The sequence below is a fragment of the Danio rerio genome, chromosome 1 (genome assembly GCF_049306965.1).
Source record: "Danio rerio strain Tuebingen ecotype United States chromosome 1, GRCz12tu, whole genome shotgun sequence".
NCBI lineage: Eukaryota > Metazoa > Chordata > Actinopteri > Cypriniformes > Danionidae > Danio > Danio rerio.
The window spans coordinates 51,642,501-51,660,000 of record NC_133176.1 but is presented as its reverse complement, the minus strand read 5'-3'; the positions used below and the strand labels follow the sequence as shown (position 1 = coordinate 51,660,000).

General features: G+C 32.7%; 1 protein-coding gene across 2 annotated transcripts in view; it reads right to left on the bottom strand.

The window, feature by feature from the left end:
• The window catches only part of sorcs3a (sortilin related VPS10 domain containing receptor 3a), a 412,976-nt gene that overhangs the window by 172,416 nt on the left and 223,060 nt on the right, over window positions 1-17,500 (bottom strand). For both annotated transcript variants that reach the window (XR_012408181.1, XM_021477188.3), the window contains exon 4: window positions 7,660-7,818. Coding sequence is in view for 1 of the 2 variants with exons in the window: in XM_021477188.3 (XP_021332863.2) it covers window positions 7,660-7,818 (159 nt within the window). In the remaining variant the exon portion in view is untranslated. The remainder of the gene's footprint in view (window positions 1-7,659; window positions 7,819-17,500) is intronic.

Here is a 17,500-nt window from a genome sequence, read left to right as displayed (position 1 = left end):
CCAGCTGAGGAGCACAGAGCCAACACCATATCCATTCTGGCACATAAAACTTCAGGGTGGTCCATAGTTAATCTAGTTTAGTTATGTAACATGATTATAGTGAATATTTATATCTAGTTTTTACTAAGAATTTGCACCATGGACTTTGAAGCATTATTTATTTTATTTTTTATATGTTCGTTATGGTAACTGAAAATATATTATTTGGAAAAAGTCAAACTTACTTTAGTGTTCTGTTATTATGTAACGATCTTTCTGTTTAGTTCATTCCCAGAACTTTTGTCCATCGTATATCATTGTATATCATTAAATAAAAGGCACTAGTTTTTCCCACATAAAAAAACGCCTTAGAATAATATTGAAATAAATTGCTATACCATGCTTAAGGAACGTTGGATGTTGACAATGTACAAGACAAATTTAATGAGAGAAATTAACTTTTTGGTGTGGTTGTATTGAACTTTAATTATTTAAAACAACTATTCAGGAATTTACCAGTGATAAAATGCTAATTATAGAGATCAGTTGATATTTATAAAAATGCATCCACATAGATCTCCATTTAAATACCTCAAAAGCATTTTAGCTTCAAACAAAACTGCCAAACTACCACTCTTTACTCTTGCTTTGTAAATAGGGCAGTATGAAATGACTAGAGAAAATGCAATGGCATCAGCGAAGTACCCTGAGTCACGAATCAAACTTGCCTCACCTTGAAGACAATTGCGCTACATATTGATTAAGCACAAATACACACACCGACATCCCTTACTTACCATTATTACCACAAATCTTATGCACTTAATGTTTAATTAACCCATAATAATGCTTCAAAACAGGACATTTGCATCAATAAAGCGAAGCCCATTCGGTGTACATCAAAGTTATGTCCTTGGTCCCATCCACTAGTTGATACATAGGAAAGAAATCTCAGTTCCTTCCTTCACTGTCTCATAAAATGACCATTTAGAGGCATCTAATAGTATCATCATAGACATCAAATGGTTTTATGGCAAATTTGATTTAATCAAGACAAAATTAATGAAAGAAATTCACTTTTTGGTGTGGTTGTACTGAACTTTAATTATGGAAAACAATTATTCAGAGAATTGCCAGTGATAAAATGCTAATTATAGAGATCCATTTATAAAAAAGTGTCCACATTGTTCTTCATTTAAAATACCTCAAAAACATTTTAGTTTTTAAAAAATGGACAAACTCCCACTCTTCTCTTTTTTATTAACCTTATTTATGCTTTGTAAATAGGACAGTTTGAAATGACTAGAAAATGTAATGGTATCAACGAAGTACCCTGAGTCAGGAATCAAACTTGCCTCACATTGAAGACAATTTCCCTACATATTGATTTAGTACAAATAAACGCACCGACATCCCTTATTTACCATTATCAAGATTATGTTACAAATGTTATGCACTTAATGTTTAATTATCCATAATAATGCTTCAATCAAAGCAGGCTATTTTCATCAATAAAGTGAAGCTTTGTTCTTGGTCCCATTCACTAGTAGATACATAGGTAAGAAATCTCAGTTCCTTCCTTCACCGTCACATAAATTGCCTGTTTAGAGGCAGCTATTAGTATCATTAAAGACATTCAATGGTTTTTTAGGCAAATATGATTTAATCAAGACAAATTTAATGAGAGAAATTCACTTTTTGGTGTATTTGTATTGAACTTTAATTATTGAAAACAATTATTAAGAATTAATAGTAATAGTATTAATATAAGAATTTACCAGTGATTAAATGCTAATTATAGAGATCAATTAATATTTATAAAAAAGTATCCGCATTAATCTTCATTTAAAATATCTCAAAAACATTTTAGCTTTTAAAAAACTAACAAACCACCACTCTTTTATTATTATTTTTTTTTACTGTTAACCGGACAGTATGAAATGACTAGAGAAAGTGCAATGGTAACAACAAAGTAACCCTGAGGTAGGAATTGAACTTGGCTCACCTCGAAGACAATTGCGCTACATGTCGATTAACCACAAATAAATGCACTGACAAACTGCCGTTCTCTTTCTTAACCATCATCAACATAATACACTTAATTTTCTCTGAACCCATAATAATGGTTCAATCAAAGCAGGCCATTTGCATCAATAAAAAGCGAGGCTTATTTGATGTACATCAAAGCTATGCCCTTGGTCCCATCCACTAGTTGATATATAGGAAAAAAATCTCAGTTGCTTCCTTCACCATTGCATAAAATGGCCATTTAGAGGCAGCTATTAGTATCATTAAAGACATCGAATGGCTTTTGTGGACTTTTCGCTGGTCAATGAAACCTCCGTTAACTAGACTGAGAGGGTGGGCAGGGATCAATTGCTATTTCTTTTTTCGCCAGATTCCCAGAGGCCTGAGCTGGAGTTCATCTGAGGGAAGAGAGAAATGTGGGCCTAAACCTCCATCTGCTTTTTTAATGAATGGTCCGGCGGTGGACTTAGCCAGCCTGACACCTCTCGATAAGACAATGCTAGAGGTGTTGACCTAATCCACAGTTCTGCTCTGGCCGTGATGAGTCTGGACACTGTGTCAGCCACCCTTGTCCATTCACAAAATGAGACACTTTAGTGCCATGTCGCCACAGTTATAATGTGTGTCATTTTTTTTTTTTTTTTTGGGAGCGAGTAAGCATGGCTGTCTCAGAGCACATCACAGAATGGTTAGGGATAACATCATTATGGGAGTGCACAGAGCGGTGACTGAGATGTTCCATATTTAAGTGCTAGAAATGTTGGGGAAGATGTGAAAATTGCATTCTGCATTGGTGCAGTAATGCATAAGAATGGTTTTTGACAAAAGCATTTTAAAGTTTGGAGAGCTGAGGGGGTTTTAAACATGGAGACATTGAAAGTCTGATTAGCATTACAATTATCAAGTTAGCATTTTTTTGATTATACACACACACACACACACACACAAAAACACACACGCATGCACACACGCACGCACGCACGCACGCACACACACAGTATATGACAAATGAATGAGAAATTGTGATTATTTTAATAACATGATTCTTTTATTTAATTTAAATGTATATTTCTGTATTTAATGTATTTAGAAAACAAATGATTAATCACTTTTTCCTCTAGATTTATGATATTTATTTATGCCTTGTTTTATTATTTAAATATTTATTATTCATGATTTTTATTTGAGTTTGAATTTGAAACATTTTTTTACATTGAAAAAATGCTACATTATTATTATTATTATTATTATTATTATTATTATTAATAATAATAATAATAATAATAATAATAATAATAATAATAATTATTATTATTATTATTATTATTATTATTATTATTATTGTTGTTATTTTTTATATTAATATTGTTTATTTTTGGTTAAAATAAATAATTAAATAAATAAATACTTAGTATGCATTTGTTAATTATTTTGTTTTTGTTTTATATTTTGTGTTGCTTAATAATTTGTAAATTCTTCATATATTGTTTAAATTGTTTATAAAAACACTCAAATAACAAATAGTATGACAAATAATGAATGATAAATATTTTGAATAACATATTATAAATTATAAACTATTTATTAATCAATAAATAAACAACACAAAATAAAAAAATAAAATACAAAATAAATAAAATGTATTTGTTTACAAATTGTTTATTTAAAAATATAAATAATGGTTATTTATAAATAAATACATTTTAATTAATTGTATTGCTTTTGTTTTGTATTCTGTATTGTTTGTTTGTTTATAAATAAATCGTTTATTATCAAATATTATTACAGTAAATAAATAAGTAAATACATATTATTATTATGATTATTGTTATTGTTATTGTTATTGTTATTATTATTATTATTATTATTAGTATTATTATTATTATTATTGTTTATTTTTAATCCTTTTGTTTTGTACTGATATACATAATTGTTTATCCAATAATATGTAAATATTGTTCATTTATTTATTTATGAATAAATATATATTATTTTTCAAAGAATTAGGTTGCAACTGGAAGGGTATCTACTGCGTAAAACATATGCTGAATAAAAAAAAATAAAAAAATGTATTAGCTTGATTTGTTTTGTATTTTTATTGCTTATTTATTGTTTATTTTATTTGTATTAGCTTTTTGCTTAGGTCTCATAAACATAAATAAATCAATGAATCAATCAATCAATCAATAAATAAATAAATAAATGAATGAATGAATGAATGAATGAATGAATGAATGAATGAATGAATGAATGAATGAATAAATAAATAAATAAATAAATAAATAAATAAATAAAAACATTTTTATAATTAGACAACACAATATCAATGTTCAGGAGAGTTAAGACATCAATATTAGGTGAAAATCCCTTGATACCATCAACATATAATAAATAGAAAATAATAATGATAATAATGATGATGATGATGATGATGACAGAAAACGGTGCTTAGTATATAAACCACAGATCCCAAACAGATTATCCTTCTATACAACAAAGAACTCTTTCAATGTCTGGACAGCAATGTTGTTGATACACAGTTTGGGTGTATTTACAAGATTTAGCTCCCACTTTCATTGGGTTTCCTTTATGGGCAAGTCTACAAATATGAATCACTGCCAAATAAAAGAAGACCTTTAAAAGTCAAAAGTCTTTGTCTTCTTTGCTCTCTTCATCTTTTATTCTCACTCTTACTCTTGTGGGAAGGTCTGTCCTTGGTAAGTGATTATCAAATGTTACATTTCTTCCCAGCACTTTAGAGAATTTACTAATTTGATCTGAAAAGCATTCCAGGGAGCAAAAATGTGCTGGTAACCAAATGCAAAAAAAATATATATATATATAATAATAATAATAATTACATTGTATGGACACCTTTGCCAAATAATATCGAACCACAGAATATAATATGCTGATATAAACCAGTCAGCTCTGTGTTAGATAATAAAGCACACAATACCCATGACTTTTCAGTTAGTATTTACTTTACAATTGACATTCCGTGACAGGAATGCAAGGACAGATTTTGAGGCATGGAGATTTGAGTGCTTTTTAAACATGGAGACACATTGAAAGTCATTGAGTATCAAGTCTGATTATCATTTTAAGTATCAAGTTATCATATAGTTATATACTTATATGAACTTGATACTGGTGATGGCTTGATAATCTATGACTTTCAATGTGTTTCCATGTAAAAAAAAAAAAAAAACACTTACATAACAAATAGTATAACAAATAATATATTATAAATATTTTTGAATAACATATTATTACTAACATTTTTTTTTTCATATATAGGATAAAGGAAAAATAAAAAGATAACTTGATTTTTTTCCCCCACCTATAATTATAACATTTATGTCTTTAATTACATCTCTTAAATTTAATTTGGTGCTTTTATTCCCATATTTCATAAAAAAATCTAAAATTAGTATAATAATAATAATAATAATAATAATAATAATAATAATAATAATAATAATAATTATTATTATTATTATTATTATTATTATTATTATTATTATTATTATTATTATTATTATGTGATATTTTTGAATTGTTGAGCAGGAACAGTTTATTTAGGACTCATTCTCACTGATTTCATCTTTGTTTCTAAAAAAAAAAAAAAAAATCAAGACACAGTGTTCTGGAACAGTTGAAAAAACAAAAAGTGCAGCATAAGGCACAAGGGTTATTCAGACACAGCCACTGAGTGTCTGTAAATAGAAACTGCCAACATTTGCTCCGCCTCCGAGTTCTTTTGATTGAACCACTGCTCTGGAACTAACAGTGATGAGAAGCACTGCTGTAAAAGTTGAAGTTCTTTTAACTTAAAAATGCAGCGCTCCTTTGCACAGTGCTTCAGAAGACACAATATGCATGCATGACAGCCACACATGTAGATCAAGCACTTGTTTACAATTGAAAAAATAGAACAGTAGTGCAATGGAAAGGAAAAAAACATTTTGTGTGAACGGCCCCTTATTCACTGTAAAAATGACAGCTCAATTCATCCATGTTGTCCCAACACACATCCATTAAGTTATCTTTAAAAATTTAAGTAGATTGAACAAAACAAAGTTAAGTTCTAATCGAAACTCAATAATTGTGCTGTTTCAGCTCATTTTAATTAGATAGTTTGAACAAGCAGCATTTTGAGCGCACTTTACAAAATACTGGGTTCAAACAATCGATTTTTGTTGGGACAACATGAAGGAACTAAGTTAGCTTATTCGTTTTTACAAATTAAGGTGTATTGAACATAAAACAAATAGGTTGGCCCAAAATAGGTTGTTTAAGCTCATTTTAAAAAAGCAAATTGAACAAGTAGCCAAAATCCTTTTTTTGAGTGTCCCTTGGGTTGATAGTGAGCCTATTAATACACACACAAAGATAGGTGTCGGGGAAAGATACTTTTGAAAGAATTGCATTACAATATTGAGTTACTCCCCCAAAAAATAACTAGTTGTGAGCCACTTTGTTACTTTTTATGGAAAGTGATGTGTTACGTTAGTTTTGAGTTGACGTTGACTTTTTCTGACCTGCCCGAGGCTTTCTCTTTCAGAACTTACAGAACTTCATTTTGAGAAGGAGCTCTGCATTTAACGGCACACTGCATAACCTACATCTTCATTTACCTTTTAAAATAAGTATTAAAAAGATGTGAATGATGTTACCTTTAGAGAACCACCTGTTGCTATACATGCCGTATAAACAGATCAATGAAAGTTGAAAGCAATAAGTTTGCTACTTTTGTATTTTTTGTCTTATTAAACTGTGAAATAAATGCAGGGTTCCACACAATTCATTGATATTGCCCCAACACAAATCGAGTTAACTTAACACTTTTAACAAATTTGTGGATTGAACATAAAAAATTAAGTTGTTCTAATGAGTCATCAAAATTGTGTTGTTTCAGCGAGTAAAAAAATCTATTTGAGTGCATTTCAGTGTAAAATCAGTGCATTGAGACTGATTTCCTTTTCTTCCATGTGTTAAAAATAAGGAGAATACTTCCATCCCATCACTGTGCCATTTTGGTTTCTGTCTGTTCCCACATGGAGCTCATTTTCTCATTGATTGTGATTTAACAACTAATTTTAATTTAGAAAACAATTTTTAACATGTACTAATTAATCTAAAAAGTAACTGGAGTTACATTTTTTTAAAGTAACTCAAATATCATCACTTATTTTTTTTTTTAAGTAATGCTGTACTTTATTCATTATTTAGAAAAGTAATATTATTACGTAACCCATAATGCATTACCCCCAAAACTGCTCGCAAGTGGTTCTAAACTTTTATAAAATGTCATTCTTCTGTTGAACACAAAACAAGTTATTCTGAAGATTGCTGGAAACTAGCAGTCATTGACTTCCATTGTAGGAAAAAAAAACTGTTTAGTTTTCTGCAAAATCTGTCAGTATATCATTCTTTGAGTTCAGCAGAAGAAATAAACTCAAACAGGTTTATAACAAATGCAGTAAATGATGACAGAATTTTCCTTTTTGGGTGTAGCATCCTTTTAAGTATTAAGAGTGTTTGGAATAAAATGTGCTTATAAATCATTCTCGGTCAGTCCAGGAATGCACAGAAAGAAAAAAGGAATAGAGTGAACTGGGATATAAACACTACTACAGGCTCCGTTACCTTCTGGTCGTGGCTGTAGGCCAAAGCCCAGTCCTCCTGCGTGTGATGGAAAAGTAAACTCAAGACGAAGAAGTTCAAGCGGTACTTCTGATAGCTGGCACCTTCATCTGAGCTGATGAGAATACTGCTCTCAAACTCTGGGTCCGTCAGCACCATTATCTAGGATGAGACACAAAAACACGGATGTTAAACCATGACGGAGAACATTCTAGTTAGAAAAATATATAAATATATATATATATATATATATATATATATATATATATATATATATATATATATATATATATATATATATATATATATATATATATATATTCAGTTAAAATCAGAACTGTTAGCTTCTCTGTTAAATTGTAATTCTTTTACATTTTTCCACAGATTTTTTTCATCACATTTCTACACATAATAACTCATTTCTAATAACTTTGCCATGATGACGATACATACAATTTTACTAGATATTTTTCAAGACACTGGTGTTCAGCTTAAAATATAATTTAAAGTCTTTACTAGGTTAATTAAGCTAACTAGGCAAGTTATGGTAATTAGGCAAATCATTGTATCAGGCCCGTAGCCAGCCTGGTGAAAGGGGTGTTTCTTCTTTCCTAAAAAGTGGACCTTTTTTGCAGTTATTCAACTCATTTTCTATTTAATTATGCTATTTAAATACTGCATTTAATGACTTTTTAAGCATTATTTTACTCTATTGTATTATTATACTCTTTGTAATGTAAATATATAAAAAATCTAGAATAAATAAATATGAATAAATAGTAATTTATTACAATATATATTTTTAGAAGAAAAAAAATAGGGATCTGTTAAAGTTTTAAATTAATTAATGTAGCCAATTGTCATTTACAAAGCAAATAACAAAGTCCCTGGGCCATATGATACACCCGGTACAATGCGGCGCAAGGCGTGACGCAATTGTTATTTGCTAGTTTCAGCTTGACGCAAGTGACGTTTTGCACCACGCTGTTTAAATAGCAAATATGCATTTGCGCTCATATATGTTCGCCCATAGAAGTTCTGGTCTAAAAAAAGAGGTGTGTTAAGGCGCATTGCTGGTGCGTTGCCATTTTGAGGAACAAAAATAGACTTCACAATAGACCAGCTAAAAGGAGGTCTAAAGTCCAGCGCAGAGCATGTTAGTTGTGCACCTCGCTTGAACATTGATTAAAACAAACAGGATGTACAACAATATGCAAATATCATTACATATAATAATTTAGGGATTAAAATATTTTTTTAAATAATATTTTCTACATAAATATAAAAAATACTGCTTTGATGTTTTCTTCATCTCGGGGGGCTTTTTCAGTTTATTCATGACAATTACCTTTTGTATATTATTATTATTATTATTTTTATTATTATTATTATATGCAGATTTATATTTGTTTTATTAAAAACAAGCTTAGATTTGTCCACATTTCAGGCTTTAGACCATAAGGGGCTCAGCATGTGTATTTGTAACTCAGTTATTTGACCACACTTCGTTATGGTTGTTCATTTATTCTTTTGCAAGAAATTAGAACTGAATTTAGAAATAGTTTTTATCAAATTTTTTGCGCTTAGCTAATGAAAATATTTTTGTAGACTAATGGATGTCTGTGCATACAAAGCGTCTCCTTATCCACGAAAGAGAGTGAAAGTGAAAGTAAAGAATGAGGGGGCTCATTCTATCATTCTCGTGCTACATATGGCCTGTTTAACTTTTTTAAACAGTCCGCCATGTAAATTGCAAATGCGTCATGGCGCGACGCAACTGACTCTCAAAGGGAATGGAAGATGAGACTCTGATTCGTTTATTCTCAAAACACACCCATAACTCATGAAGAGAATAAGCACAACCATGTTAGACCATGCGACGCAAAGCGTATTTTTCCATTGTTAAAATAGCAAACGTGTATTCTGACACGCCCTTAATGCTTTTGCGCCCAAAATAGAAAATAGAGCCTAATCCTTAGATGAAAAGTTAAATGACTAAATGTAAATGTAAAACGACTAAAAACTCAACTATTTAGTCTCCACTTCACTTCCTAATCTGCAATTGCCTATTTGAATATCACACTAACTGTACAAAAAAAATAAAATAAAAAAAAAAAAAACTACTAACACTTCCCTTCTTAGACTTTACAGACCTGAAACTTGCCTTTAGTACTTATTCATTGTTGCTCTTAGTTGTGTAAATTGCTTCCTTGTCCTCATTTGTAAGTCGCTTTGGATAAAAGCGTCTGCTAAATGACTAAATGTAAATGTAAATGTAAATGTAAATGTTTTCTCTATTTAAAAACAATACAGTAGCGAAAGATGACTTTGTTAACATCCAATCATACGTTTTTTTGCACAGCTTGATGTTGATCTCATGAAAAATAATAGTTTGCATTGTTCAAAACGGATTAGCTGAAGTCACACTGATGTGATGGTCAACAGTGGAATCAGCTTGGTCTTAAAGCCTTTTTCAATGGGTTATTCTCACTATTTATGATGGTGTATAGCAGTCAAAATAGGACAAATGAGCTCATGTATTGGACAAATTCTGGACCTTTGTCATTCGAACCACCCCAACCAAACTATGTGTAATAACAATGAAATGAAATCACACAAGGAAAACGAACTGAAGTACACTGTAATAAATTCCCAGAATTTCACAACATGTGATTGTAAATTTTCACAGTAGATTACATCAGTGTCACTTTACAGGATTTAAATGTTAAATTTACGAATTCAGAATTTTATTGTGAAATTAAGGCAGTCATCATGATTACAGCAAATTACTGTAAAAATGATTACATCTTTTGCACTTTAGTTTTAGGAATTCACAGTAATTTACTACAAATTTGCATACAGTACCTTACTGTGAAAGTAATGCAACTAATAGCCAGTAATTTACTGTAAATTTAAGGTCAAATATTGTACTGAAATGTATATAATTCTTTATATAAAACATTTTTTTTTTAATTATGGCAGTTTAAAGATGCATCTCAGGTGGAGAATGAAGTAACATGAATTGCTCATGTATGAGTTTTTCACAGACTTCAACTTCAGTGTAAAAATCTTGATGGTTCTGTGGGTCTCGTCAATCAAATCTGATCTTCATTTCATATTTTCAATTGGATTCAAGTCAGGGGATTGGCTGGGCCATTCTACAGCTTGATTTTCTTTCCCTGAAAGCATTTGAGAGTTTGCTTAACTGTGTTTTGGATCATTGTCTTGCTGATATGTCCACCCTGGTTTCATCTTCATCATCCTGCTTATGTAGATGTTGGACTGAAGCAGCTAATATTAATTTTCATTGACGAAGGGCAGAGGGATGCTGAAGAACACTTGAGAGATTTCAGCTGCTGTCTGGGCTTTCATTGACTTTCTGCACCTTCCTTTCTTCATGTGTTCAATACTTATCCCTGTTCCACTTCATTTTATCACACAACTTCTTTCAACCAGGGCTCATTGTGGAAACGTAGCCCCGCGGACGTTTCTGCGGACTGCGAAATACATTCCGGGAGGTACGTATTCGAGCAGTTTTTGTTTTCGCAGATCCGCGAGAGGCCGTTGTGCGTGCTTTCTCGCGTCTCGGGCGCCTCTCGGGACCGCGCGCCATTCGCGCCCGCGCTGTTCTCGCGCGAAAAGCCGCCAGAGGCCGCTGTGGAGCGACCGTCCGTCCGACTGGCTGGCTGAACGACCGAACGATCCTCTTCCTCCTTCTCCTCCTTCCCTAAACCCAAGCGACGATTTGCAAAAGCCATCCAGAAAAAAAAAAAAAAGCAAAAACCCTCGTCTTTGATTTCAACCGCGTTTTCGGATCCCGCCGCGTTCTTGCCCTTATTTTTTGGATTCTGTTTTTCATCTTACCTGATTTCTGGAACCGCTGTTACCCGGACTCGATCCCGGTCGTCTCCGCAGCCGGCTTCTCCTGCTCAGGGCCTCCGCTCCACCGAAATAATGCTGCGAGCTAAGCGGACAAACTGGGAAAGCCCACCACTCGGAGGCGAGCCGTCGGCTGGCGAACGCAAAGAGGAGGAGCGGAGCAGTGCCACACCGCACACTCGCTCCAGAAAAACTAAACGAGGCCGTACGTACCTCCGGCCATGTAACGTCAGCGGGGCTACGTTTCTAGAATGAGCTTGGGTTGACTTCTTTCGTTTTTTTAAATATATGGATTTCTTTAGTTGTTACCATCATCTGGTGAAAATTTTAAGTCAACAGCACCTTTAGAAATATGTTTTCTGACAAGTTGAATACATATTTCCCCCTCTGTAAATGAAATATTTTAATAGTATAAGAAACCACTTACATACACAATTCACATGAGTATCATATCTTATGAAGATGACATGTAAATGCTTAAATGTATATATACAATTTCATGGAACTTTCTAATGTCTGCCCTCCTGCGGCTGTTTATAAACCACATTTAAAATAATATTTCACACACACACACACACACACACACACACACACACACACACACACACACACAAACACACACACACACACAAACACACACACACACACACACACACACACACACACACACACACACACACACACACACTATTTCTTTCTTCCAACTAATTTCAGGTGAATTCTGTCTTTTCTGAAGGCCTTTAGACCACCAATTAAAGCTTATGCTAGGTCAAGGTTGACCATATTTCAATCTAATAAGAACAATGAGCTAACTAGTCCCTCTTTAACACCGACCTTGGCTTTGTTTCACGCTCCTCTACTACACATGCACAAAAGCAACTCCATGCCTGGCCGGACTGCTTAATTAAATCACCAATGCAAAAAACTCTTGGAATATGCAGCATTATGGAAAGCATTTCTTTTTATGTCTGCGTTTGACTGGGCGGCTGCATCTGATCTGCGTGATAATTAATGAGTGAGTACATCTGCCTGCTCGCTAAATGAGCTCGCACCTGAATGCCAGTCTAAAAACACTCGCGCACATTTCCATTATGAGTTTTTAGAGCTTTCAAAAAAAAGTATGACGCATATGTTTTGGAAGTTTAAGTGGCTCTAAAGCATCTCGGTGGATGTTAATTTCAGCGTGCGCGCTTATGGTTGACATCCAGACGTGATCATATTTAGCAAAGCGAAACCTCCAGCACCTCTTTCTCTCTCGTCTCCATCCGCCCTAAATGTGAACGGCTGTTTTCTTCCTTTAACTGGATTTGAATTGGGAAAAAAAACAAGCGGTGCATTTGTCACTGACAGAAATCCCACCCCTCTCTCAACGAGGCTTTAACTACGAATCCTCCGGGGCGGTGATTTAGATAAATTGTTTTTCATTAAGCGCCAATAAACAGCCAGTCGAAAGCAGCCAAGGATTTTGTTGGCCCGGGACCCTCGATTTTTTACTGTTCATTATCGTTATAAGAAGATGGAAAGAGGCCCCTCGTGTCTGCCCGTGTCTTTGGGACTTGTCAGGTGCAATTTGTGGATTTTGGGTTCTAATCATTTTCCGTAATATTGCGTTAAGTGTTGGTTAGTTGGCAACGGGAAATGACTTTGATTAGATACTTTGTCAAGGCTTTTCTTTAAAATGTGCATAAATATATAAAATAAAAGTTGAATTGATGTTCATGAAGAAAACATCTTGCACACTTTTGAAAATAAAGGATCTAAAATAATTTTTTTAAAGGAATTTTTGGTTTCCTTAAGAACATTACAGTGATTATTTATTCATTTATTCATTTATTAATTTATTTATTCATTCATTCATTTATCCATTTATTCATTCATTCATTCATTCATTCATTCATTCATTTTCTTTCGACTTTCTTTCGTTGTCACGGCGGAATGAACGGCCAACTTATCCAGCATATGTTTTATGCAGCGGATGCCTTTCCAGCTGCAACCCAAGACTGGGAAACATCCATACACACCCATTCACACACATACACTATGGTCAATTTAGCTTACCCAATTCACTTATAGAGCATGTCTTTGGACTGTGGGGAAACCGGAGAACTAGGAGAAATCTCACACCAACATGGGGAGAACATGCAAACTCACACAGAAATGCCATCTGACCCGGAGGAGGCTTGAACCAGCAACCTTTTTGCTGTGAGGCGATCATGCTATGCCTTATTAATTAATTAACTATTTATTTAATGTTTTGTTTGTTTGTTTGATTTTTTGTTTGTTTGCAGCACATTTTAATTAGCTGCACAAGTACAATACTGTAAAAAAAGGCTGAGTTCCACACAATTCAGCTAACCTTATTGTTTCTACAAATGTAAGTGGATTGAACATAAAACAATTAAGTTGTCTCAAAAAAATATAAGAATTGTGTTTTTTTAACAAGCAAGTAGTTTAAACAAGCAGTAAAAGTAATGTTTTGAGTGTGATTTTCACTCCAGGGTCCTCCAAATAATTTAAAATAAAAAAATTACTTAATTAAACACAGATTATGTTATTGAAATGATTCATATTTCTTATTTTATTAAGTCCCTAAACTGCCTTTTTTTTTCCCATGAAAAAGGGGATAAACAAAATATTACCAGATCTGGAGATATTAATACACTCTTAAAATATTTATTATGTCAATTATAATCTTATTTAAAAATAATAATAATAATAATAATAATAATAATAATAATAAATAAAACACTGCTCACCATAATAATAAAAAATAAAAGTCTGCTTACCAATGCAACATTTCTTTGATAATTTTTTTTTTTTCTTCTTAAAAGTAGTTTAAATATTGATATATTCCAATGACTGAATCTGGATGTTCAGCATTGTTTCTCTAATCTTCATTGTCACATGATCTTTCAAAATAGTAATTCAATGAAACATGTATTATTATCATCAGTGTTGAAAACTGTATAGGGTTGCTTCAGTTTTTTTTTCTTTTTTTCTTTTTCGAAACATACAAAACATGACTTGCTTTATATCAATCAATAAATCATTAACAAAGATTTTCACACTTCTCACAAAATATGAAGCTGAAAAAATATGGATGACTACAAGAATCATTGTTACTTATGTACCACTAATAATCAATCATATCACTGGCTTGCTTGGTTTGGCACTTGTGGAGCTGCGCATCAATGGATTTGCTCTTCAGTGTTTGGACTTTCATCAGTGAAAATTAAATGAAACTGAACTGAACTGAATTGAACGTCAACTCTGAATTCTTAAACCCCAGCTTAAAATTCACAGAATTCAATTAAAGTTAAACTTAATTTAATAAGAAATTAGTCATTTAAAATGAAAATAATATTTTTACAATTAAACATTTTTTTACATATCAATTATAGAATTAAAAGAGAACACATTTAGGGGTGCTATAAAACACATATTTACAACAATGTATGCTGGAAATTAAACGTTATAAATCATGCTACATTTATTAATTATTCAAAGAGACTTTAAAATAAGGATAAATCAATGGAGATCAAGGGAAATACCAAGCATTAATATAAGCTAAACCAATTAAAAGCCAAATGAGCATGATAAATATTTCCCATTCATTCCGCTGGCTTATTATATTAACCAAACACATATTATTAAAAGATTTACTTGACTTTGGTAAAAAGCATTCGACCGGTGAAATGTGTACCTGTTTTTCATCTTTCTATTTTAATCCTTATCCAATAAATTATCCCATTAAAATATCTTTAAATTTCGTTGTCGACAGTCAGGGTCTTTGAGTGAAAAAGGCTGAGAACTGCTGATATACATACAGTAACTGCTGCTATATATAAAACATTTCCTATAGATACTAATGTCAATGGAGCCAATAGATGCTATTAATTGTATGTGGGTGTATTAAACATTCTGGGTGATTTTACTTGACAAAGGTCTCCCAAAGCTAAGCGCTACATGCTTGTGCAGTCAATTCCCATATTACCCCGGAGATTAAATTAAGGGGGAGAATTTTCACCCTTTGCTGATGTAATATATGACTATGGGACTGGCTGTAATGAACAAGTTAAAAAATGGCAAAACATTGCTTTGTGTGTTTGTGTGTGTGTGTGTGTGTGTGTGTGTGTGTGTGTGTGTGTGTGTGTGTGTGTGTGTGTGTGTGTGTGTGTGTGTGTGTGTGTGTGTGTGTGTGTGTGTGTGTGTCCGTGTCTATGTGTGTTTTAAAAAAGAAAGTATTTTTACTGGACTTCAATGTATTCTATTTAAGTATATCAACTTTGAATTCACTACATTTAAAAGCGAAATATCATATTTTTTTCTCCATTTATGAGTTTAGTGATTTAAATGATTCTGTCTAACCAAATCTTCAGTTATAAGTTCAGTGAATCTAATGATTCAGTCAGAGAAAATCTCCTGTTACAAGTACAGTGATTCAAATGATTTAGTCATAGCAAATTTCCACTTATGAGTTCAGTAATTCAAATGATTCAGTGAGAGCAAATCTCCTGTTATGAGTACAGTGATTCAAATGATTCGGTCAGAGCAAGTTTTCAGTTATGAGTTCAGTGATTCAAATGATTCCGTTAGATGAATCTTAGAGTTTAAAGATTTAAATCATTCAGTCAGAGTAAATCTTTAGTTAAGAGTTCAATGATTAAGATGATTAAATTAGAGCAAATCTCCAGTTTAGCGTTCAGAGATTCAAATGATTTGGTCATAGAAAATCTCCAGTTCAGAGTTCAGTGATTCTACTGATTCGGCCAGAGCAAATTTTTAGTTAAGAGTTCAGCGATTCAAATGATTCAGTCAGAGCAAATCTCCAGTACAGAGTTCAGTAGTGATCCAGTCACAGTGAATATCCAGTACATGGTTCATTGATTCCAATGATATTTTGTGCCCTAGGCTAAATAGAATATTTGATTAATCTGACTTATTTGCACACTTGAAATATCATTAATCATGGGTACACTTGCAATAAAAGTACAAAACTGCTAATAATTATTATTGGAGTGGTATCTATGGTTGCCTATTTGTAATCTATTTATTACTCATTTTGGGTACAATTATGTTTTTAGTAAAGGTTTTGGTAAATTTTATACTTGATTTCAAAAATAAACAAACATTCATTAATAAGTAGTTTACTTTGAATAATTAAGCAAGGTTACAATGTATTTTGATGTGGCCTTGTTACAGTCTAACCATTCACTTAATTATTAAGTGATATTAATTACATGTACTGATTATATGGTTATGGTTAGAATTATATATGCATATAATTATTCATATTTAATTATATTCCTGTTTTTTTTATATATATTTATATTGTGCTTTTGGTAGCTGTGAAATCGAAAAGGAGCAACAGACATATAATACAAATAAATGCACTGAAGTCATATTTCATACCTGTGCTTTTACTCAAGGTCTTGATTTGTGTATTGTCCAGCACTGACCATCTTTAAACCGCTCGTAAATATGGCCTACAGGTCACAATTGGTCTGTACAGCCGGTCACCACAAATCTGAGGTCAAGCCGACACTGACGGCGCATTAGCGGATAATTAAGTTTTCAAGCCACTAGAACATGACAACTGTGAACAAACGTTTCTCAGCCGAACAAAGCAGCGAGGAGAGCTGCAAAGTGCGATCAATAGGGGTTGAGGGATCTCTGTTATCTGTCGGCACCCAGGCGCCTAGCATCCCGCGCACTAATCTACATGCAGAGCACAGTTCACAGCCGCACGTAACCACAAGTTGCGAGACTAGCACGGTGTAAACAGCAGGAAAAGGACAGACGGTCTCGAATTAATCACGCCACGACCAATCAGCTGCGTTTTAGAATAAAAGACGGTGGTGGAAAATATAAACAGGCTCATTTGTGGGCGATCTCCGCATCAGCATGTAATCTGGCCTCCATCGAGAGCGCTAAAGGAGGCACTTTGGATTCCTGGCAAGTTCTC